Source organism: Phalangium opilio, unplaced genomic scaffold (genome assembly GCF_054372755.1).
Source record: "Phalangium opilio isolate 3A_F unplaced genomic scaffold, DU_Popi_V2 ptg000217l_1, whole genome shotgun sequence".
NCBI classification, from domain to species: domain Eukaryota; kingdom Metazoa; phylum Arthropoda; class Arachnida; order Opiliones; family Phalangiidae; genus Phalangium; species Phalangium opilio.
Window position 1 is genome coordinate 12,720,710 of NW_028324218.1, and position 23,679 is coordinate 12,744,388.

The 23,679-nt window shown below is 36.0% G+C and overlaps 1 protein-coding gene across 1 annotated transcript; it reads left to right on the forward strand.

Annotated features, from left to right (window-relative positions):
• Positions 1-191: 191 nt before the first annotated feature.
• Positions 192-22,451, forward strand: LOC149616644 (multidrug resistance-associated protein 1-like). The gene is made up of 27 exons (XM_089857426.1): positions 192-291; positions 8,395-8,447; positions 8,515-8,691; positions 8,951-9,076; positions 10,287-10,424; positions 10,507-10,647; positions 11,455-11,516; positions 11,962-12,093; positions 12,176-12,346; positions 12,658-12,832; positions 13,410-13,664; positions 14,097-14,300; positions 15,280-15,426; positions 15,493-15,580; positions 15,660-15,853; positions 16,636-16,812; positions 16,879-17,294; positions 17,970-18,201; positions 18,267-18,483; positions 18,560-18,870; positions 18,953-19,152; positions 19,472-19,598; positions 19,652-19,753; positions 19,824-20,129; positions 20,905-21,071; positions 21,965-22,159; positions 22,228-22,451. The coding sequence occupies exons 2-27, from the start codon at positions 8,418-8,420 to the stop codon at positions 22,337-22,339; spliced, it is 4,602 nt and encodes a 1,533-aa protein (XP_089713552.1). The 5' UTR covers positions 192-291; positions 8,395-8,417; the 3' UTR covers positions 22,340-22,451.
• The last annotated feature ends 1,228 nt before the right edge of the window (positions 22,452-23,679 follow it).

A 23,679-nucleotide genomic window follows, 5' to 3' on the forward strand; every position in this document is an offset into this window, starting at 1 on the left:
CCTGTGTAATAAACTCCTGAGTATACTAACTTTGGAAATGTGGGCTACAGTGGATGTTTAATCAGTTTGGGATAATTGCCAACTTTATGATATAGTTTTGAATGACTTTTATTCTATATTTTTGCAAAACAGAGATAAGAGTTCTACCAAATTTCCTGATAATGGAAAAGCGGCGTGGTGTGCATTGTTTCGTAAGAATCTTCGGATGAATGTATGGTTTTTAAAACTCTCCCCTTCGATGATTTTGGAACAATTTTAGCGGCAGAACAAGGATTTCTTGGATTTTTGGAGGTAAATCATTAAAAATTTCCAATTAATTTTTTTATCTCAAATTATAGAAGTTGCAATTATTTTATTTAACTTTTGATATTGTTTTTTCCAACTGGAAGCCTTGTTTAATTCAATAGCTATTAACCGCGGCGTCGCACGCGTATTTTTAGAAATTCTATTGAATTTTTTTTATAGGAAATGGGTTAATTTTACTAATGAGTAATATTTTGTAGTACTTCATTTTCTCGTATAATCAACCATTTGTTGAGCGATAGTCAATAAAATAGCTTCGGAATAGATTAAAGGGATAGAATCAAGGATTTCCGACTAGTACAAGATGAGGGCAGTTTTAGGTAAAAAAAATGTGCCTAAAATTATGTGTGCCAAAAAAAAATCGAATTAAAACGTTTAAAATTAAGAAAAGTACGTTAGATATTTTGAAATTCAAACTAGCCGCGAATACCGTCCAACTTGTTTTGTTACCCTAGTGACGTTGCTAACGTCCACTCATTCATTGGTTGTTTGGAAATAGGAGTATATAGGGGAACTCAAGTTGAGGATAGTAGGTTTTTTTTTCCGTCGTCTGCTACAGGAGCCAAATAGAAAATGTCATCGTCGACGTCGAGTCGTAGCTCGGAATCCGAAATATCAGACGGGCCTGACTCTGTAGTAGAATCCGATAGTTTAGACTCGGTTGAATCTTTCGAAATTCGTGAGTCAAGTGAGGAAAATTCAAATTCGGATAATTCGTTACTTGGTAGACTATGAAATGACAGAGATTTGTCCGAGTCTGTATTGGTACAGTCAAAAACAACGCACTTTCTACGACATTTTGGCAAAGGCTTAGTTTCCATGATCGATTTTTTTATTCTAAGTGGCCCTAAATTCAAGCTTTTAAAATTTATTTTTCAAATTAAATGTGCTAAACCTCTTCCTTAAACGATTTAATTGCTATGAAACTATTTAGCTTCTTTCACGCCTCTCAAAACACGTAAATCGAAATAAAAGTTAAGGCCAAGTTTATTTGTGATCCACAAGTGAAATAGTATGAAAACTACTGTTAGTCGTAAAGCTACCATATCTTCAAATAAGAGGAGCGTATGGAGGGGTGGGTAGATGTTTCAACCGTGTTTTTGCCAAACGACGCAGGAGGGGGTAGTGATCGGAGCAGTCCCAAAAAACAATACTTTTAAAAATTAATTAAAAATAGTTAAGTTATTAAAAGTATCAATATATATATATTTTTGAAAACGTAATTTTAGGTTCTATCTGATTTTAAAATATGAAATCTTTTCATTAGTAGCCAAAACATCGATTCTATCCCTTTAACAAATATTAGAATTAATTTACGAACTTGTTTAAAAATGGGACGACCTCATATGAGCGGTTCTTATAGCCGCGGTTTCCCGAAAAAGCAGTTTACCCGTTACGGTAGTTCCCTATAAAGTGGTTTCCCAAAAACCTGGTGTACCATTACAGCAGTTCTCTAAAGATCAGTACAACCGGATGTGAACAACGAGACGTTTCTGAGGGTGTAGGTTGGGTTATTTGAACTCAAATAGTACTAGGTCAGGTAACGTTAATTGGGTCACATTATTTGAAACCCAAACAGTGTAAGGTTAAATTAGAATTAATTTTTTTTTATTTTTTATTTTTTTATATAGGTAAGGTAAAGTGTAGGATTAAGAATTTTTCAAAATTGTTGTTAAACACTGCTATTTCCCAAAAACAGCAGCCGCTATTTCTAAAACAGTACTTTTGAATTACACCTCAGCTTTTTAGAACCGCGATTGCTATTTCAAGAACTGCTCTTCAGGGAACTGATGCTACATGGTGCACCCTTTAAAAATAAAGTATAGCCTTAATTGCTCAGGGTTAGTATAGCTAATGAAACTAGTTGCTAAGGTTACGGCAGTTGTCTCATCCGTTAAACACTCAAATCATAACTTGTAACAATGACCCTTGGTTCTAAATTTCATAAAACGTTTTCGACTCAAATTGACCCATTGAACCCTGGTCCTACCACCCTTTTAGGAACACTCTGTATAATAAGTACGTTTTTATATCAAATTAATACAGATGCCTATATTCGGATGAACTTTTAACAATTTATAATTAACAGAATGAAAATGCATAAATAATTTTATCATATTGTTCGTTTTAACTTATATAATCAATTGAAATACATTTACATACACTCGTAGACTCGTGATCGTTCTATTTCAATTTATCAAGAAGGCTTATCTTTAAAACCTCAGATATTATATACAAGACGAATAAACATGAAGTACTCTAAGAGTTATATAAATATGAGGCATTATGTAATTAAATTACATAATATACAGGGTGTGGTAGGACCAAAGCACAGTTTACTCTAAGCGAAAGTTTTAGTCGTATATTCAATGATAATTGGCACTAAGGCCCACAATCTTTAAATTATGATGGAAAATTTATGAAATTAGCAGTTTAAATCAAAGGGCGGTTCCGTTGTGCCCCTTAAAGATGAACTTTCCTACAATACAGTGGCTAAGCTTGGTAAAGGCTAGTGTAGACAAAAGCCGGAACCAAACGGACCTTAAGAATTAGGTCTGATTGGTTCCTGCCTTTGGCAAGATAAAATTCGTGTTCAGAAGATTATCCAGAATGCTAGGGAGCCGCCTGTTGTTTTAGGAGAAGAAAATTTTATGAAATTAGCCATGTCTTTCAGTTTCTTACTTAAAAAACTTTCAATTAAAAATTGCTTATTGTGGCCTTTAGTGAAAAGTGTCACAGATCTTTTCTTGACTCAAAATCGCCCATTGAACCCATTGTACTTAGGTTCTAAAAACCCGTACGTAACTTCCTGTATAATAAGAGTTTTAGAAGGGGTGACGTGTTTATGTAATTAAAGTACATAAAAGTTTTCAAACTTTGAAGATAAAGTATGATTATTATGAAACATAAGCAGTCTATTTACAGAAGCTATTCAAACTCCCCATTATCGAAAGTGAATTACAATGAAACCACAGAACGTGCGAGTAAAATGAAGGCCGCAAAACGCCCTAAATCGATTAAGCTTTTACATTAGTTGCTAATCGTAGAGCAGCGTTTTATCAGAAGTATATAATACTTCTCTTCAAGAGAAGTGTACCACAAAGCGGGGTAAGTGTAACGTCATTCTTCCCAACATCCGAACATTTGGAGCAAGGTTACTAAACCGAATCACACGCAATAAATATTTCTCTCATCATTAGTCTATTTGCGTTAACTATTTTGCAAGACGCACTTTAAGATTTTTGTCTCACCCCAAGACGAGGTTAGGGAGTTGATTGCTGAGGATTTAGTACCAAACAGTTATAGAATTCACCTTACGGTGCGATGCCTATCTGTAGTTTGATGAGCGGGAGAGCAAACAAAAAGGGTGCGCCTGGGAAGAATGACGTTACATAACTAATGTATTAAGATGATACAGAGTGGCATCCTTTTTCTATTATCCCCTTCTGGTTTCATGGATGATATAACCTCACTATCCACTGGAACACAGTGTCGCGATAGTTGTCCTCTAATGAAGCAGACTATTCTAGGAAGTCTTTCTTGAAATTTATCTATTTGGTAGCTGTCAGTACTCAGTAGTGGTACTTTCCCGTTTTGATAAATAAAAATTGGGAAAGTTGAGTACTTTGACCTTATTGGTCTGATGGAAGGGTGACGATGTTTTAAGATATTACAAATCTTTTCACATGGTGTTAGTTTACTTACGTATCTAAAAATGCGGTTATTTTGTGATTGCTTGCTTTTTTGTGTATTTCAATGGGGAAAGGATTTAGTTAGGCCGCCACAGGATATAATCGTGCACTTTTTGATAAAAGCATGAAAATTGGTGAAAAGGTAGTACTATATATGTAGAAGCAATTTAAGATTGGAGGCAACGTGCATTCGCTGTGCAAAATTAATTATAAGTAATTAAACATGCCTCGAAAGTGTAGTGATACCTGTATGAGAAACCCCTATACTGGCCCTTTTACCCGCTATACGGAGGGGAGTCGACTATAATTCACGACTCTTTGCGATCGCGGGGGACCGACACTAAAGGTATGTCCGCACTAGGCCAAAAATTGCGCTAAGTTCGCTGCGTTCGCTACGCTCGCCAATCACGCCGAGAAAACCAGCTGTTCGCACTTCGAAATTTTCCGCGCTCAGCGTACTCGACGAAGCTGGCGAGAGAGAGAACGAAGTTGAAAATGTTGAACTTTTTGCGTCGATCTCGCCAGCGTAGGCGACGCACAAACAATCCACGACCTTTTCTTTGTCACGTGGGATAAGTTCTGTGAATAGATCGAAATAATGGCGGGAAATTGCAGTAGAGTGAAGCGTTTAGCTCATGCGAATAAATTAATTATTTCATTGCTATTAATTCGAAAACAAAAGAAAAGGGACCATATAAAAGGTATTTGGTTTAGAGAAGTTTTCCAGGACAGAAAAAAAGATGGAGATTTTTATAATCTCACACCCAAAATGAGATATTATTACGAACGATACGGGGATAAACTCTTCGTTGAGCATTTGCATTAATATCAATTCTAGTTTCGTTGTCCGACAGCATAACGAGAAAAATTCCAAATAGCAGCCAAACCAAGATTCAACATGCAATTAATTCAGACTTCTATAGTGAATAAAAACCGATGCAGCTCTTTAAATATGACGTCCGTAAAACGATGGACGCTGATTGGTTGTGCGTCGCCTACGCCGGCGAGACCGACGCAAAAAGTTGAACATTTTCAACTTCGTTCTCTCTCTCGCCAGCTTCGTCGAGTACGCTGAGCGCGGAAAATTTCGAAGTGCGAACAGCTGGTTTTCTCGGCGTGATTGGCGAGCGTAGCGAACGCAGCGAACTTAGCGCAATTTTTGGCCTAGTGCGGACATACCTTAAAGCCAATTTTTAGGTAAAACTACCTTTCTGCGGCTTCCAAATTGAATAATGTACAGAAATGTTCATGGATTAAAAGCAAATTATAATTATACATCACCAAATTTTATTTAATCATAAAAATAGTTAGTACTTCACTTATACTGAATATAATTTGTTTAATTTTAATGAGAATTAAATCGTTAATCGTATACACGAGTACAAATCGGTGGAATGTTTACCTTATCTCTGTTTTTTTTTTTTGGGAGAACATCATTTTTCTGGCAATGTTTACGTCAGATTCCAAACTACAGCGATCATGCATTAAAATAATGAAACGTTCCACAATGCTTAAATTTGGAACCGTAGGTCTTAAAGACAAAACCTAAACTAAGCCTTACCTAACACTAACCAAGCCTAACCTAATCTGACCTATAAAACAAGCAATATTTTGTAAAAGGCAGGTGTTTATTGTATAAAAACTTTGCTAGTAGTTTTCACGATTATTTAGAGAGGACGATCGCCTATCAAACTTAGTTTTGTAATTAATCAGCCAGTTAAGCCAGTAATTTAGTTTAGCTATAACCTCCATTTTCTAATAATATTTCGTAATTTGTGTCCTGGAAAAATCAACAGCCAGAGCCTAATTTCGAAGACAAAAAAATCCACTGAATAATGGTAAAAAAATTGGCAAATTATTATGTTCTTGAACATCAAAATATAATAAAAATAACTTTTGTGATTAAATAAACCTGGATTTATAACCAAAAAACTCGCCAAAAACACTCCTTTGAACGCCCAGAAAGCAATCATTTGATTAGAAAAAAAGCTCCCGTGTGAACTCTCATAACGCTCTCGTTAAAAAGCCAAAAACGCTCTCATTTGAACACCAAAAATAGTCACGTTTGAACGCCCATAATTCTCTTGTTTTAAAGCCAAAAACACTCTTGTTAGAACTCCAAAAACAAACTCATTTGAACGTCAAAATGATCCTATTTAAACGCCAAAAACGCTCTAGTTTGAATACTAATACATTCCTATTTGAACGCTAAAACGACCATGTCTGAACGTTTCATTAGCGCAAGGCAGTTATTCAAAATTGAATGAGATAAAGATTAATTTTTGAATGCTAATATATAAGCTGTTCAAAAATTAGTGCTAGCGTTAAGGTTTGGTCGATATGACGGTATATTGATCAGAAATGAATGCCCGTGCTTAGTTTTGAACGCGTAAAATACTCCTGTTCAAAACGGAATGTTTCTGGTTAAATTTGAATTCGTCAATAGAGGCTTGTTCAAAATTGAACGGTCGTTATCATTTTTGCATGCCGAAAGCACGCTCATTTTTATCGTGCAGCAATTTGGCTTAACGCCGATGTTAGTCAACATGTAAAATCAGAAATTCATGATACTGTATAACCGTCAAGTTTATAAAACGTCATTAACTTCTGGTAAAATGTATATGATTTATTTCTCATTATTCAAGAAACATCTCATAATTCAACATATTATATTCTGAATATTATTTATTTATTTATTTATTTATCAAACAAACACTGTTCGTGAAGCCAGCAGAGTGGCTTATGTACGAACATCGGATACAAAGTGAGATGTAAGAACAAGTTAATTAATGAATATAGGGCTAAGAAACAGTGATGGAATAAAATTTGGTGATGTATAATTATAATTTGCTTTTAATCCATGAACATTTCTGTTCATTATTCAATTTGGAAGCCACAGAAAGGTAGTTTTACCTAAAAATTGGCTTTAGTGTCGGTCCCCCGCGATCGTAAAGAGTCGTGAATTATAGTCGACTCCCCTCCGTATAGCGGGTAAAAGGGCCAGTATAGGGGTTTCTCATACAGGTATCACTACACTTTCGAGGCATGTTTAATTACTTATAATTAACTTTACACAGCGAATGCACGTTGCCTCCAATCTTAAATCGCTTCTACATATATAGTACTATCTTTTCACCAATTTTCATGCTTTTATCAAAAAGTGCACGATTTAAATAAAATATGCTTGTTGGCTGCTGTACTAATTTTATATTTCGAAGTTTTAAAACGCAGTATAAATAATTCACCTTGGAATTTAACATCATATTGGTGGGCTAAATCAGAAATAAAAAAACCGGGTAACAGTTTTGCAATAGATAATTGGTGTCGTTGACTAAATCAAAACGGTTATCTACTTTCGAAAATTAAAGAAACTTTTCGAAAATGCTGAACGTTTGACCATTTTCTAAAATTAACTAGTAAGTTAAACGCCACAACCAAACCCTGTCCACGGCAGTCAGGGAAATAAGATCCTTTCTTAAACTTGTCCCCGTGACCAGAGACACGCGTGAACTGGTCCTTGCACTTGTCTCCTTAATTTTCCTGTGGTTTTGTAATTAATGAACTGGACCCTAGGACTTGTAACCCCCACAACTTCAATTTAAAAACCGATCGAAGCAATTAATAAACTGGTCAAGCACCAGAAGTAGGAGGAGCTAATTGAAAAATATAACAAATCGCCACGAGTGACGTTTCTAGTCTGGAGAAATGACGCTCGCGCTCAGAGTCGTAAGATCATGAATAAAGAATGCATGCGCGTGAGTAAATTTGTTTCATGTTATTGGATAGCTTGAACACATTCCCTCACGCGTATTCTTTATCCATGGCTTAACAACAAATCACGAGACTCACTTCACGTACACAATCGCGGAGCGCATGCCTGAAAAACCGGAAGTAGCGTCATAACGTGATGACGATTTCCTATTTTTCAACAAGCTCAGCAAGACGAAATACTTTACATTTTCCAAACATGAAATAAATCCAAACAGAGAGGGACTGTTTACACTAGCATATGTCAAATACATTATCCCTCGATGATAAATGAAAAAACAATAGGAATTTAGCTAGTTCAATAAAATGGTTGAAATTCAGATTATCCTGTTCTGGACTATAGTAAAGCGGAACACGGAAATAGTAGTAGAGGCTGTAATTTTGTCTACATGCATTTCCATCTTAGTTTTCCTGAAGGTGTTAATAAATTCTTACAAAAAGTAAGGTTTTTTTTACATAACAGCGCTGCATGAAAAGGATAATTCTCAACTTCTCAAGGCAGTTGTTACGAGATTCTTATCAAGCACTGCCTTCTCTAATTTCATATTATAAAAATATTATTACTAAAGCTAAAGGCAATGACTCGGATATCATAAAAAATCTAATCTTTACATAAAAACTATTTCCTTAGGTTCTTAGACTCCAATAATCGTAATGGATAGTTTTTGCGGAGGAAAATTCTGGGTGAGCGAAGTTTAAAATTAGATTTATAATTTTGTGTTAATTTACTGCTTATTTCATATATATACAGGATAACAACGTCACCTGGAACACGGATGTTCCAGACTTTACGACCTGTTTTCAAGACACTGCACTAATTTGGGGACCATGCGCTTTCCTGTGGATATTTTCACCTTTGGAAATATACTTTCAGTCACACAGCATCCAGAAAAGCAATGCGTGGAATTTACTAACAATAACCAGAATGGTAAACATTTTTGTAAACAATTTTTCAAAGAAAATATACGCTCCAGGAATGGAAGGTATGTCTGGGGGTTTTGGTTAACAAAGGAACTTCCGGTCTATGCAATTTCAATGTAGCCGGAAATACCTCGGTCAACCGAGCCGGCCTTTGGAGCGTACTAGGAGGGGCCAGCCAAAAATTTACACTAGAGGAAGCTACACTTTCCATTCCTGGGGCGTGTATCTTCTTTGGTATCATAATAAACATTGTTTTTTTTATATAGTTCATTGCAACGTGTCTCACTGGCGTATCATTGGCTGACATGATAAGAGCCGTATTGATTTACTTGGATGGTGGTGATGTCTACCCTTCAAGTTACTATGGGTCATTTGTTAAATCGTTATCCTACGTAAGTTGCATTTTTTTCAATCTAGAGCTCGGCATTTTCTATCCATTATACACAAATTAGTGGATAACCAATTATTTATAAACCAAGTTGTGGATATAATACCATTTAACATGCAAGTTCTGTGAATAATTTTTGACTATGGATGTAGATAAAAAGACGTGGACAATGGATAGATAACGCCGAGCTCTATTTCAAACGACCGTTATCCATTTCAGATAAGAAACAATCATTATGGAGAGGCAGTCACGGATAGGGTTTAGTTATATAACTTTTTCAGAATAAGCTTAAGTTCATGAGATAAGTTCCATAAGTTTGTCACGGGATACTGAGGGCTTGTCATGAAGTGACGTAGGTGAAACGTCATAGATTCTCGTAAAACGACCCCTGGTGGCTTAGTACAGACTAAATAGAAATGTGGTCTGCTAAACCGAGTGTAGTCAATTCTCGCCTCGTTCTCGAACTAGCGCTCACAAAGTGTCTAGCATTACAAAGTGTAGGTAATGGTATACTTGAGGAACATATCTTTTAAAGTTATGGTGTTTGGGTTTATCGTACATAATTGTTTGATTTTGCGTAGCTGTAATCTCTCTACGTTATATACAATTGGTATTAATTGAAGAAAGAAAGTAGTTACCCTAATGATTTTTAGGCAAAAAAATTGTTTTCGACTTGACCATTGAACTGTAACTATAGTCCACACTGGCAAATAAGACATTATTATTATTTTAAAACACTAGCTTTGTAGCTGTGTTACAATATACCTGTAATAAGCTATTGCTTAACTGGTAGTGAGAAACGTTCCGTTCATGGACATCTTTATGAATTTTTCATTTCTCTGTGATTGTAATTGAATATGGGTCTTTAAATAAAACCGACATAGCTAAAATGCACAGCAGAATGTAGCTTTCATAGGCCTTTGTGGATTAACTTCCCACTGAAACTGTATCATTTTCATAGCATTAGCTTTTATCAGCTTAAACGCAAGCCTTTTTTCAGCATAAAGATGAAAACTAAATAATTCAAGATCGCAAATTAATCCATGAACAACATTAAATTCTTTCTCATGCTAAATCCTGACAGCACGGTTTCCATTTTGGGCTTTTGCCTCTCCATGTGTTAGGTTTGGTTGCTCTGCTAAATGAAATTACATGGGAAAGCTATAGTTTTAATAATATTAGTCATTTTTAATTGTGGAACATATATCTCTCAGATTTTGTGCATCATTTTGATTCATACTGGTCGAAAACGTGGTATCAGAACCTCCGGTGTGCTGTTCATATTCTTCTTGTTGCTGACACTTTCTGAAGTCATTATTTTTCGATCATTTCTACTTCAAATATACAACAGTGTAAGTTATATTTTACAATGTGAAGTAAAGTTTTGTGATGCTTAGTTCAAATAAAATTTCTCTCATTTTTATTACCTTGTAGGAAGTTGCATATCAAGCAGACAAGGATGAAGTGTCTTTCATTCTAATATCAGTCACATTACCATTGGTTTTTTGTGAATTGATACTGTTCTGCTTTGCCGATCATAAATCCACTTTGCAGCAACCAGGACTAAACATTGAGGTTTGTGATTTTCAAAGTTTAGTTTCGTACTGATTTCTTTTTGAGACGAGACAGGAATAATCAATGACATTAATCTTGGAGAGAACAGCAAAATTTATGAACATTCCTCCCTGCTAAGCCCTTTTAACGTTCGTTCTTTTCCTTACAAAAAACTAGGACAGTATAGGTTATAAGTGAAAAACCTGAAAAAAAACCCTTTTCCGTTGAGTTTTGTCCCCATTTGTTAAATAAGGTTTCCACCGTGGTCTTACCAAGGTTTCCTTTCCATCAAAACTTGCGGATGTTAACGGTAAAAGTTTGAAAAGGGCGCTGTCGGGTAGCTGTGACTTGGCGCTAGGCACCGTCTCTCTGTGCATTGAAATCAGGACCCACCTGTTCGTAGATAAAGCCTAGACTATTATTTTAAAACGAAAAATATGTTTATTGAAAAACGAAACCAGCAGTTGAAATTTTGAAATCACTGTTGTACTCGCTCACTATAGCTACTTCTGTTTATTCTAACGTGTAATGGTATTAACGTCTTTAGTTAGTTGTGTTTGACCAAATCAGAGATAACTGGGCCAAAAAGAAGCAAGTTGACAGGTAAAACATAAACTGTGAAGAGAAGTTAAGATATAGTATCAGACGCTAAAGGCTTAGCTATGGGGTGGAACTAAGAGGGGAAAAGCTGAGATCTAGGCAGTCCATCTTATGTTTGAAAATACTTCACCCGTCCGTATTTCGCAAATGCGTGCTTACCCAGATTTAAGATTTTACTAAAAATAGCAAGTTTGGGTTATATTTGGTTTTATTTTCTTTTTACTTCAGAAAATTAGTCCAGAAGAAACGTCTTCGTTTTTGTCACATTTGAGCTTTTGGTGGTTTAATGAGTAAGATTTAAATTGAATTACCTGAAGAAAATAGCAGGCTAGAATATTTGAGTTTTATTTGAAAGAGCATAAAAATAATGCATATTTCAATATTGAAACCAAGATTCCATATTCAATATTGAAGAAGAGACAAACAATTATGGTTTTCTTTTCGATTCGATGCATTCGACACCTCTGAGAAAGCGACAAAAGAGTGCTAAAAACACTATTGGGCGACAACTACCACCACATGACGGATTCCTCCTATTGGATTTTACAGCGCTCTTTCACATCAGAAAACCTAATTATTTGAATATTCTTTAATATTGTAGCGCATTCATGGTTTCAATCTGAAATTCTCGATATTTTTACGTTATTTCCAATAAATATTCTATCCTGAAATTTACCTGCAATATCTTCTTAGTTACAAAAAAAATTAAAACTTGAATTTACTTCTCTATATCAGCCTCGCGATAAAAGGATACAAAAACCCATTACACATGGACGATATGTGGACATTATCTGATGCCAACAAATCAAAAGTAATAGTGTCGCAATTTGATAAGTATTATAATCCTATGATGGAAAAATCCATGAAGTGAGTGTGCAATAAAATCTATTACTTTTTTTAAAATTAAAGCAAAGATTAAAGTAAAATGTTTCGATAATTTCTTCAACAGATTGAAGGCTTCCATGGCACCCTCAACCGAGGCGTTTGACTCTTCATCGAATAAACCAACAGCTGGAATTTTAACACCAATCATCAAGGCATTCGGTCTTCCTTTTCTCACGGCAGTCGTTATCAAGTTTGTGGCAAGCTTGTTGACATTTGCCAGTCCACTTATCCTTGAGTAAGAAAATATTTCATTTAATTAAACACTCTCCAAGCGAGCAACGAACCATATCGTCATCAGATTAACAGATATTTTTGATGTTAAAGACTGTTCTCATATTTTCTTGAATTTTCCATTAAATAAACATATAACGGGACAAAATTAGTTGATTTTAAAATTGGATTCAACGATGTACCCACAAAGTCTTGTGTGTGCATCGTGAAAAACAATTTCACTTGTTATTACGTTACTATTTCTATATCATAGTTTAATTTTCCTTTTGAGCAAATTTCGAGGTTTGACAACCATTTTTATTTCTTTCCATTTAGCGAGTTGATTGCTTTCGTTAGTGGCAATGACGCCTATTGGAAAGGCTTCTTCTACGCTGGCTTGCTTTTCTTTTCTGCAATGATTGAATCGATTTTAAACAACCAGCATGAATACATTGTTTATTGCGTTGGTTTAAGAATGAAGTCGGCCATGGTTTCTGCAATTTACAGAAAAGTAAGAGCTTATTTAAAAACATCTCTTTTCGTTTGCCAAAAAGATTTTCACTTAAAAGACTGCAATGTCACGCAATCTGCTAACTTTCTCTGTCATTTTACCTTATATATTTGGGTAAATTTTGAGTCTTTTTACTTTTGACGTGAAACAATCCTAAATACGCTTAGAAACGCTGTATAATTACGGATTGTGGACTCCTTTTGTTAAATATGTCTATACTAAATTTTTTGCATATAACGAAAGTTCAAAAAATCAGAAGGAAGCATGACATAAGTTCATAAGATATCTTTCATAAGTTTGTCACTGGTTACTGAGAGCTTGTCATGAAGTGACGTAGGTTACAGATTCTCGTAAAGCGACAACTGGTGAGGGGCTGTCAAAGGCTTAGTACAGACTAAATAGGAAGATGGACTACAAAACAGATTGTAGTCAATTCTCGCGTCGTTCTCGAACTAGCTCTCAGTAAGTCTACCATTGCGAACTTTAGGAACTGGAACATGTCTTTTAAACTTATGTTAATGGAAATACATGGAAACCGCACAAACACGATTTAATGTGTTCTTCTTATTATTTGTAGGCAATAGTACTATCCAGTTCTGCACGCCGCAACTACACCGTTGGGGAAATTGTAAACTTGATGTCGGTTGATATCCAAAGATTAGTGGATTTCATGCCTTTAGTTAACATACTATGGTCAGCTCCGTTGCAAATTGGAGTCGCACTGTATTTGCTGTGGCAACAAATAGGAGTTTCAACTTTGGCCGGTTTAGGCTTCATGATTCTTTTGGTCCCAGTTAATGGATATATTACAGTTAAACTGAAAACTCTTCAGGTAGGCCTAATACTTTGACAAAACTCATTGAAACAAGCGAGATCTGAGTAATTATGTGTGCAAATATGTATTCCGATAAATCCTTTTCCAAATGCGAAGAACTATTCTGACTTCCAAAGGAGAAACGTTTTTGTTTTTTGGTTTTCCATAATTACCAATAAAGCTCGGCATTTTCTATCCATTATCCACAAATTGGTGGATAACCGATTATTTATAAACAAAGTTGGGGATATATTACGATTTAACATGCAAGTTCTGTGGATAATGTTCGAGTATGGATAAAGATAAAATAACGTGGATAATGGATAGATAATGCCGACCTCTAATTACCACGTGATTGAGACTAATCCCACACATAATCAGAACGGTCTTTAATAATTTGGCTGTAATTTTTTTAATCTTAAGTTTTATAATCTTTACCGGTATAAAAAGGTTTTCCTAATGAAGGCAAAGGACAAACGTACCAAACTGATGAACGAAATTCTAGGCGGTATTAAAGTTTTGAAGTTATATGGTTGGGAAGAATCGTTTGAAAAGAAAGCCATGGACTTCAGACAAGGCGAAGTGAAAAGTTTAACAACCCAAGCCTATTATTCCGCTGTCATTACATTTTTCTTTACAACAGCTCCATTTTTTGTAAGTGTATAGATTTAGCCAGGAATACATAGATTACTTCTATTTGGAATCATTAATAGACCATAGACCCCAATACAAATATCTGATTGAACCACGGAACTCTGAGGTGAAAATTTCTTAGCACCCCAGAGTGGATTTGAACCACCGACCTTGGGTGCTCTAACCATCTGAGCTACTGAGGCTCGCTATTGAGCCGCAACAGTAACATCTTTTAGTTAACTCTTTAATGTTAACTCTCAGGTTAAGCGATCAATGGTTCATTCACCGTATTTTGCCCGGTATAGGCTTGTGCATTCAAGTCAAGAGTTGTTTAACATGGAATAAGCTCCATTAGCAGTTTACCACGGAACTGTGATGTGAAAATTTCTTAACACTCCAGAGTGGATTTGAACCACCGACCTTGGGTCACCGTCCCAATACTCTAACCATCTGAGCTACTGGGGCTCGCTATTGATGGTTAGACCATTGTGACGGTGATCCAAGGTCGGTGATTCAAATCCACGCTGGGGTGTTAAGAAATTTTCACCTCGGAGTTCCGTGGTAAACTGCTAATGGAGCTTATTCCATGTTAAACAACTCTTGACTTGAATCTGATTGAAGGTAAGTGGATGGGTTTAAAGCTTTAGTAAACCACAAGCACCACCTTTCAAGTGTTTCATTGGCCCACCGTCGACACTAGGGCTACTCGTTGAGACTTGATTACATTCAGGTTCGGCGCTCATAGATCGTTCGATTCACGGAGCAGATCGCTATCTACGTGAATGTCACGTGGTGAATTATGCATGACGTCAGAGGATGACAGTTTGTACATACCCTCCCATTTAATTCGAGCAGAAATACCCAGAAAATGACCTATTAAAGATTTCAAGTAGACGAAATCTATGTATTTATAATTTAACTAATAGTATTATTTCTCTACAAATGAGATGGTCCTGTATTTCTTTGCATATTTAAATAAAACTCTTGTTAATAATTTTAGGTCAGTTTGGCCAGTTTTGCAGTATTCGTATTAATAAGCCCAAATAATATTCTTGATGCGAATAAAGCTTTCGTATCATTATCTCTGTTCAACATCCTTAAAATGCCATTTGCCTTTTTGCCAATGGTCATCACTTTCGCTGCCATGGTATGTAACTAGTGTATAATATTGGATTTTCCAACAGAAAATTTTTGAAACTGAACTCTTTTGCAGTTTTTAGTCTCTTTAACTCGTTTGAATAACTTCTTGAGCTGCGACGAACTTGACCCAAATGCAATAACCCGTGATAGTTCAACTGGAGGTAGAATATACTCGAATCAGTTCAATCACAAAAAATGATAATAAAAAAACTTGGTAATAACCGTTGAAATTCTTTTTAGACACTCCATTGTCAGTGAAAAACGCCTCTTTCACCTGGTCAAGCGACGAAGAACCACTGTTGAAAGATCTCAACTTAAACGTAGAAAAAGGGTCCTTGGTGGCCATTGTTGGTACCGTTGGTTCTGGAAAGTCTTCACTTCTATCTGCAATACTTGGTGACATGCTGAAACTATCTGGACAAGTTAATATCAAGGTAATTTAAGAACTTCCCTTATTGCATAACTAGTTTGGTTTTTCCTTGAGATATATCAGATAAGAAAAAATTCTACCAGAAGTTTATAATATATGTTCCATAAGTGTGACACAACCTATATTTCTAATGGGAGAGAACGACGTGGGAATTGACTACACTCGGTATTTAAACTGTGTTGAGACTTTAACAGCGCTTCACCAAGCGTGGCTTTATCTATGACGTTTCACCTACGTCACTTCGTGGCCAGCTCTCATTAACTCGTGACAAACTTATGGAACATATCTTTTCACCTCTCCAAGTGACGATGACGTCACGGAGAGGTATTACAGAGCACGTATTTGTGTGTTTCACCGCGTTCGCAGTTGGACAATCGGAGCAAACGTTTATGCTTTATCCGGGACGCGTTCGCAGTTCCATTATCGTCGTTAGGGTTAAGATTTATGCGGGTATCGTCTAGGATTACAAGAATCTTATAGCCTACCAATGGCAGGGTTTGCACCAAAGTTTTACGCAATTGAGGGTTTTGTTATCATTTACTGTAATCATTTAATAATTTACCAAAATTGTTAAAGAGGCATGCGGTAGAATTCAAACTTCAACAATAGCTATGTTTAAAATGATTTTAGGAATTATGTTTCTTAAAACGGCCTAACTAATATTAGTGTAAATTGCTGACGATAAAAATAATCAATATCAATTATATTTATTTAATTATCTACGTCTCGATTTGGAGAGGTTTATTTTGGTTGTTAACTAATGCTAAATTCAATAATTTTTCTCAGGGAAGGATTGCATACGTTCCTCAACAAGCATGGATTCAAAATGCTACGCTTAGAAATAACATTTTATTTTTGAAGAAGATTAATGAGCGTTGGTATAACAGTGTCATTGAAAAGTGTTGCCTCAAACCCGATTTTGACATTTTACCCGGTGGAGACCAGACTGAAATTGGTGAAAAGGTGCTTAGCAACGTTTCAATTCTCGATGACAAATGGCTTCTAGCTACAAAATACTTTTTTCTATAGGGAATAAATTTAAGTGGAGGACAAAAGCAAAGAGTGAGCTTGGCTCGTGCCGTGTACAGTGATTCGGACGTCTATCTACTGGACGATCCTTTAAGCGCCGTTGACGCCCATGTTAGCAAGGATATCTTCGATAACGTTATCAGCCATAGTGGTGTACTCAAGGGAAAAACAAGAATATTGGTCACTCACAGAATAACAGTTCTTCCTGAATGTGACAGCATTATTGTCTTGAAAGATGGAAAAATTAGCGAAGAAGGATCCTATAATGAACTTCTTGCTCGAAAGGGAGCTTTTGCGGAATTCTTGGTTCAACATTTAACTCAACAAGGCGCTGATGCTGTTGATTCCGTAACACCGAATGAGCTACAAGTGATGGAACAAATTGCTGCTCATGTGGGATCAGCTGAACTTTTCAGGTTTTGATGACTTTCTGTAATACTATAGAACAGCATTTCTTAAATTGTGGTTCGCAAGCCATTATTAGCTTTAGTTTGATAAGAATAGCATGAAAAATATTCTTCCAATAAGAGGCCATTGAACCATAAATTACACGCAAAATGGTTAGGGGTTAGGTTAGGTTAGGTTACGGAATGTACAAAGCAAAATTTTGCAAAAGGGTGTCCATATAGTACATGAGTTTAAGAATGTTAGCATTTGGTTGATAGCATCCCTCATGATTTTATGTTTCTTTTGACATTCTTGTCAGTAAGCATTGTTAGGGTTTGAGAGAACGATGTGCAAAACAAAATAGTGCAAAGGTTGTCCGTATAGTACGTACTTTTAAGAACCGCTTCCGTCGAAGAAGGTTAACATTATTTGCGTAGGGATATGACATACCAAAAAGATAGCAAGAAAGGTTGACAATGTTTTGCATTTTGTTGATAGCGTCCCTCATGATTTTTATGTCTTTAGCTCGTGGATATTCAGTTTCGTTAAATGATGTCACAGAAAAACCGTTGCCTTAGAATAAAACATGTGATTTAGGTGCTATTGGAAGCGAAACATTATAATTATGTTTCAAAGCTAGCTTGTAAACCGCATGGTATAGCCATCAAATTTGTATAATAATATCTTTGCGTTTCTTATTCTAGGCAAATCTCGATACGTAGTGGGGGTGAAAGTGACGGTGGAGTATTCTCAGACAGTGCGCATGGTAGGACTAGAACAATGTCTAATCGACAAATGTCCGTTACTGAAAGCCTTAGGAGAAGAACATCCACTGTAACGAGTATGCAAGGTGGTAAAGGATCATCAAAGGAAGACTTACGTAAGATCGTCGACCAAACTAAGCTAATTGATGCCGAAACATCAGAAGAGGGTTCAGTGAGTATCATTCGCAATGACTATTAAGTTTAAGCATTACTTAAATGGTTTCATTGGCATTCAAGGTGAAAATGGATGTCTACTTTAAATACTTCAAAGCTTGCGGATGGCAGAGCACCATTTGGGTTATCTTAGCGTTCGCCTTTGCGCACGGCTTTAATATTGGCTCTAGCATCTGGCTAAGTGAGTGGAGTAATGATTCGTTAGATCCAAATAATATGTACGATACGAAATTAAGAGACACACGACTCGGAGTTTACAGTGCACTCGGGGGTGGCGAAGGCAAGTTTAAAAATATTCTCATGTTTCGAAACTGTTTCCCGTATTAACGCTAAACTCTACTGGTTTTTGTGATTAGCCATATTTATTATGATGGGATCACTTATCCTCTCACTCTGCACGTTAACTGGTGCCAAAATCTTGCACGATGATAGTTTAACTCATATTTTAAAAGCACCAATGTCCTTTTTTGACACAACACCCATGGGTCGAATTCTGAACAGATTCACGAAAGACATTGACTCAATTGACAATGTCATTCGTTTCAACTTGCGCATGTGGCTCGTCACAGTATTCAGGGCTATAGTGGCAATAATACTTATATCGTTACAAACTTGGTACTTCATCCTGGTGATGATTCCCTTGGCAGTTGTGTACTATTTAGTACAGGTGAGTAGTAACTGACCATTGAATTAAGTTAAGTAAAATAAAAATGATTTAGTTTAATATTAATTTTCGCTACCGTTTATAGTTATTTTACATCGCATCATCACGTCAGTTAAAACGATTGGAATCAGTTACTCGATCACCTATTTATACTCATTTCTCTGAAACTGTCAGTGGATCTACTTCGATCAGAGCGTTTGGTGCAACAGGAGATTTTATTGAAGAGTCTAATAACAGAGTGGATTATAATCATTGTAGTTACTTTCCGAGTATCGCTTCTAATAGGTAATTTGCCCTCGTAGTCAGATGACAATTGCTTAATGAACCCCTATTTTCAAAAACCAATTTTGGGGTACAATGGAGTTTGGTGGCACTTGGTTTTCTTAAGACGGCACATTCTGTATGTGATTCCAAAGACGTTAGATATGACTTCAAACAAAACTTGGACTTTGATGGACTGTCTACCTTCAAGCCCTATCTAACGTCGTTGAATCTAGCTACCGAATGTTCTGTCTTGACCACATATTGAAGAGACAATACTCCTCTTTTGCAAAGTGGCTATATAATTAAAAAGAATTTGATAGAAGTTCAATGCAACTTTTAGGTGGCTTGCAATCAGGCTTGAGTTCTTAGGTTATACAATATCGTTCCTTGCTGCATTATTTGCGGTTTTATCACGAGAGACTCTTAGCCCGGGTATCGCTGGTTTGGCTATCAGTTACTCTTTAACGGTAATCTTTGAAAAGACACTTAATATTCTTGAAACTAATAATTTAAATCACAGATGACTGCTACATTGAACATGCTTGTTCGAGCAAGCGCCGATATCGAAACTAATATAGTCTGTGTGGAAAGATGTTTGGAATATACAACAACACCAATTGAGGTAAACTGCATCTTCGAATTTCTTATTTTACTTTAAACCCAGGATGGTTTAATCACCTTTACGTTCATAGGCTCCAAGGAGAGTGGAGTCTTCAAAACCTGGTCCAGAATGGCCTCACGAAGGCAATATCCAATTCGAAGACTATTCTGTTCGCTATCGAGATGGGTTGGACTTGGTGCTCAAGAAAATTAACTGCAACATCCGTCCCAAAGAGAAAGTTGGCATAGTGGGACGAACGGGTGCTGGAAAGTCGTCATTGACACTGTGTCTCTTCCGTCTCATCGAGAGTGTGACTGGACGCATTATGATCGATGGCATAGATATTTCCAAACTAGGACTCTATGACCTGAGATCAAAGCTGACCATTATCCCTCAGGTATAATGCACTGTGCTAATAGGAAAGTATAGATAGTTAAGAATGGGTACCATCGTGAAAACGTTTCCGAATTTACTCCTTCCCTTTTCTTTAAGTCAGTCAATAAGAAGCTTTTATGTTACCATACATGCAAAATGACGTGTTTGTCAATGTTTAATGGCATCCTTAAAGGGAGGGTGAATTGTAAAATCAAGTATTTTTAACGATTCTTCTACTAATTATAAGACCATTCTGCATAGTGAAACATTCAGGAAATATCTCCAAATGATTTCAAAATTCGAATTAGTTCAGATTTTAACGATAATTTGAAATAAGGACCTCCGACCAATCACGTAACGCCTTCTCGTGGCACGCTCCATGCCAAATGAAATTTACTTCAAGATATGATAAAAGTTGCTCCAGATATGACAATCGTGGCACGAGATGCAGAGTGTGCAACGGAAATTTTGTTAGCAGGAAGGCACGGCGTTACACGATTGGTCAGTGGTCCTTATTTGAAATTATTCATAAAATCTGAACCTAATTTGAATTTTAAAATCATTCAGAGATATTTCCTGGATGTTTCACTATGCAGACTGGTCTTATAATTAGTAGAAGAATCGATAAAAAATCACTTTATTTTCCTCTTTACCCTCCCTTTAATGCGTTATAACATTTAAAGCTAGGTTCTATGCCAAGAAGGGCTTCCAGTGATTTTGGAAAATAATTTCCTGATTAATTACATAGGGAATGAATTATTCTGGTCAAAACCTTAATGAATGTTTTAATTTGCTAGGATCCAGTTTTGTTCACTGGAACGCTTAGATTGAACTTGGATCCTTTTGACACTCACACTGATGATGAACTTTGGGCTGCCCTTGAACACGCTCATTTAAAAGCCTATGTGACATCAACGGAAAAATGTTTATTACATGATATAAGTGAAGGAGGGGAAAATTTGAGGTGAGATTTTTTTCTACATTCTATGTATTAAGTCAATTAAGAACCCATTAGTGATCTGAAAATAAGGTTCAAAGATAGAATTGAACTGTTATTCCATAATCTGGGGTTTTTTCCTCACTCTTTCGGGTTCCCTCACCATTACCCCCATATAGACCATATGCAATATGAGGTCATGGAAACCTAAATAATGCCTATTTATACGTTCTCAGATCTTGTATGGGTTCTTGTACCAAACTTTAAATAGTTGACAGTATTTTTTCTTCAAAATCAAATGCTGTAAAATATTTTTTGACACTTCGAACAATTGATACTTTTTATCAAGCACATTTTTGAACTGAAAGTTAAAACTGGTGTAGGAAAGTTTAAAATCGTGATATTAATAGACTTTACTATAAGTATATCACATGTTCCCTAAACTATGTAACTTATAAGTGATCAATAAGTACATTAATTGTTGATTTTAAAAAAATGTTTTTCGCACTTGATGTTTGTTAAAATCACAAAACTGACAGTTAATTTTTAAAGCAATTAAATCGTTAAAAATTATTTTAAGTAAACATTTCGATATAATTTAAACGTGAAATGCCTCAGGCTAAGACTACAGATCGATTATTTTAAAATCAGGTTTCGCGATTAAAATAGACTTTACTTCGTATCACATTTTCACAGTTAAAAAATTGATTATAGCTCCACATTTTCTCCGCAATTGATTGGATAAAATTGTGGATATAGTACGATTTAACATGCAAGTTCTGTGGATAGTTTTCAAGCACGGATAAAAATAAAATGACAAGGATAATGGATAGATTATGTTGATCTCTAACATTGGTTGCCTTGCTCCGTTTATCTATGTATAAAGGTTTTCAAATTTCAATTTTTTTAAATATTGACAGTGTGGGGCAACGCCAACTTCTATGCCTAGCCAGAGCTTTATTGAGAAAAACCAAAGTATTAATCATGGACGAAGCCACTGCCGCAGTAGATATGGAAACTGACGAGCTAATTCAAACTACAATTAGGAAAGAGTTCGAAGAATGTACTGTTCTGACCATCGCCCATAGACTAAACACTATCATGGACTATGACAGGTATGCATCCTTACTTTATATCGTCTTTACCTTTTCAATATCTACTAACACTAACTATAAATATGTAGAGTAATTGTGCTGGATAAGGGGGAGGTAGCCGAGTTTGACTCCCCAGAAAATCTACTCAAGGACAGTAATTCCATATTTTATGGAATGGCCAAAGATGCCGATCTAGTCTAACTAAACCTTTTATTCGTAATACAGCTTAAAACTACATGCAGTATTAAATAAAATTTAATACTCGAATCGTGTCCTGGAAGAATATTTAAATAAATTAAATAATTTTTGAATATATTGTACTCTTTCAAATTTTCATTGGGTCCTATGGGAAGTTCTAGTTGTTCCGCGACACTTATAGATGTGGGATCATCTTATGTTGTACCACAAGGTGAATAATCTAACACCAAGGACATAGCTTTCCAGCCTACGAATGAGGGTATTGTGTGTCAGGTTCTCTCTAACGAACGTCTCATCTCGAGTGTTCCTAAAACTTGATATCCCAAGGCTAGGCCGAATGTATTTACCGGAGAGTAAACAGTAGTTGAACGCCCAAAGTTTTTCTCTCCTAACATTTTTTCTCGACGTCAACTAACATCAGCCGCGGAAATCTGGGTCTCACTAAAAAAATTCCACCCCCCTTAAAAAATGTACGAAACTTCAATTTTTGGATTGGAGGTTGGGTCCGCTTGTGATGAGCTTCTCGGCCAATAGAGAGACGAATATCTTATAAGTTTACGTTATGGCCGAGGAATTTACGAATAACGAATCGGGTGCAAATGTATTAATTTAGAAATGGATAAAGGGCTCTCAAAACAAACTCAGAGTATTTCCGCGCCTGAAAAATATACTTCTGTCGGCTTTAAATTTATCCATTATGTCGAATTAACCACCCTCTTTAAAAGCCTTAGTACGCCAATCGATACGCCGTCGCAATGAAAAACGTAAACACCGTGCACATGGATGAAACCTCCATGCTTGAACATACTCAGATAAAAAATTAGCCCCGCCTGCTTAACTTCACTCTCCACCGCTGTGGAGCGCTGCTTCGAAACCTCGTTCAAGGTCGTGGCCAAGATTTTAGAAATTTTATCTCTTCATTCACGCGAGCTCCGTTGGGAACGTAAAAAACTTAACGTCACAACTTTCAGATCTAGAGGCTACGGCAAAAATTCTTATTTAGGACCTTGGTGTTAGATTATTCACCTTGTGGTCCCGCCCATATCTCAGAGATTCACTTTCTCATTTGAGACGGAGAGAGAAGAATTCCTTATGTCGCTTCTGTTTTTTCGAGGATCAAATGGAATGCAGAAACTTAAATTATTTCTCCAAAGTAAAATGATTAATAATTACAATTCTATTTGAGACCCTACATAAGTAATTTTAAAATAAAACAGTAGACGTAGAATTTCTTACGGCGAAGACACTATATAGTTTAGTAGCGGGGAATTTTTGAATGTGAAAGGCAACGTTACTATAGCGGTTTTAAATTAATAGTTACCTTACATACGCAATCAATCATT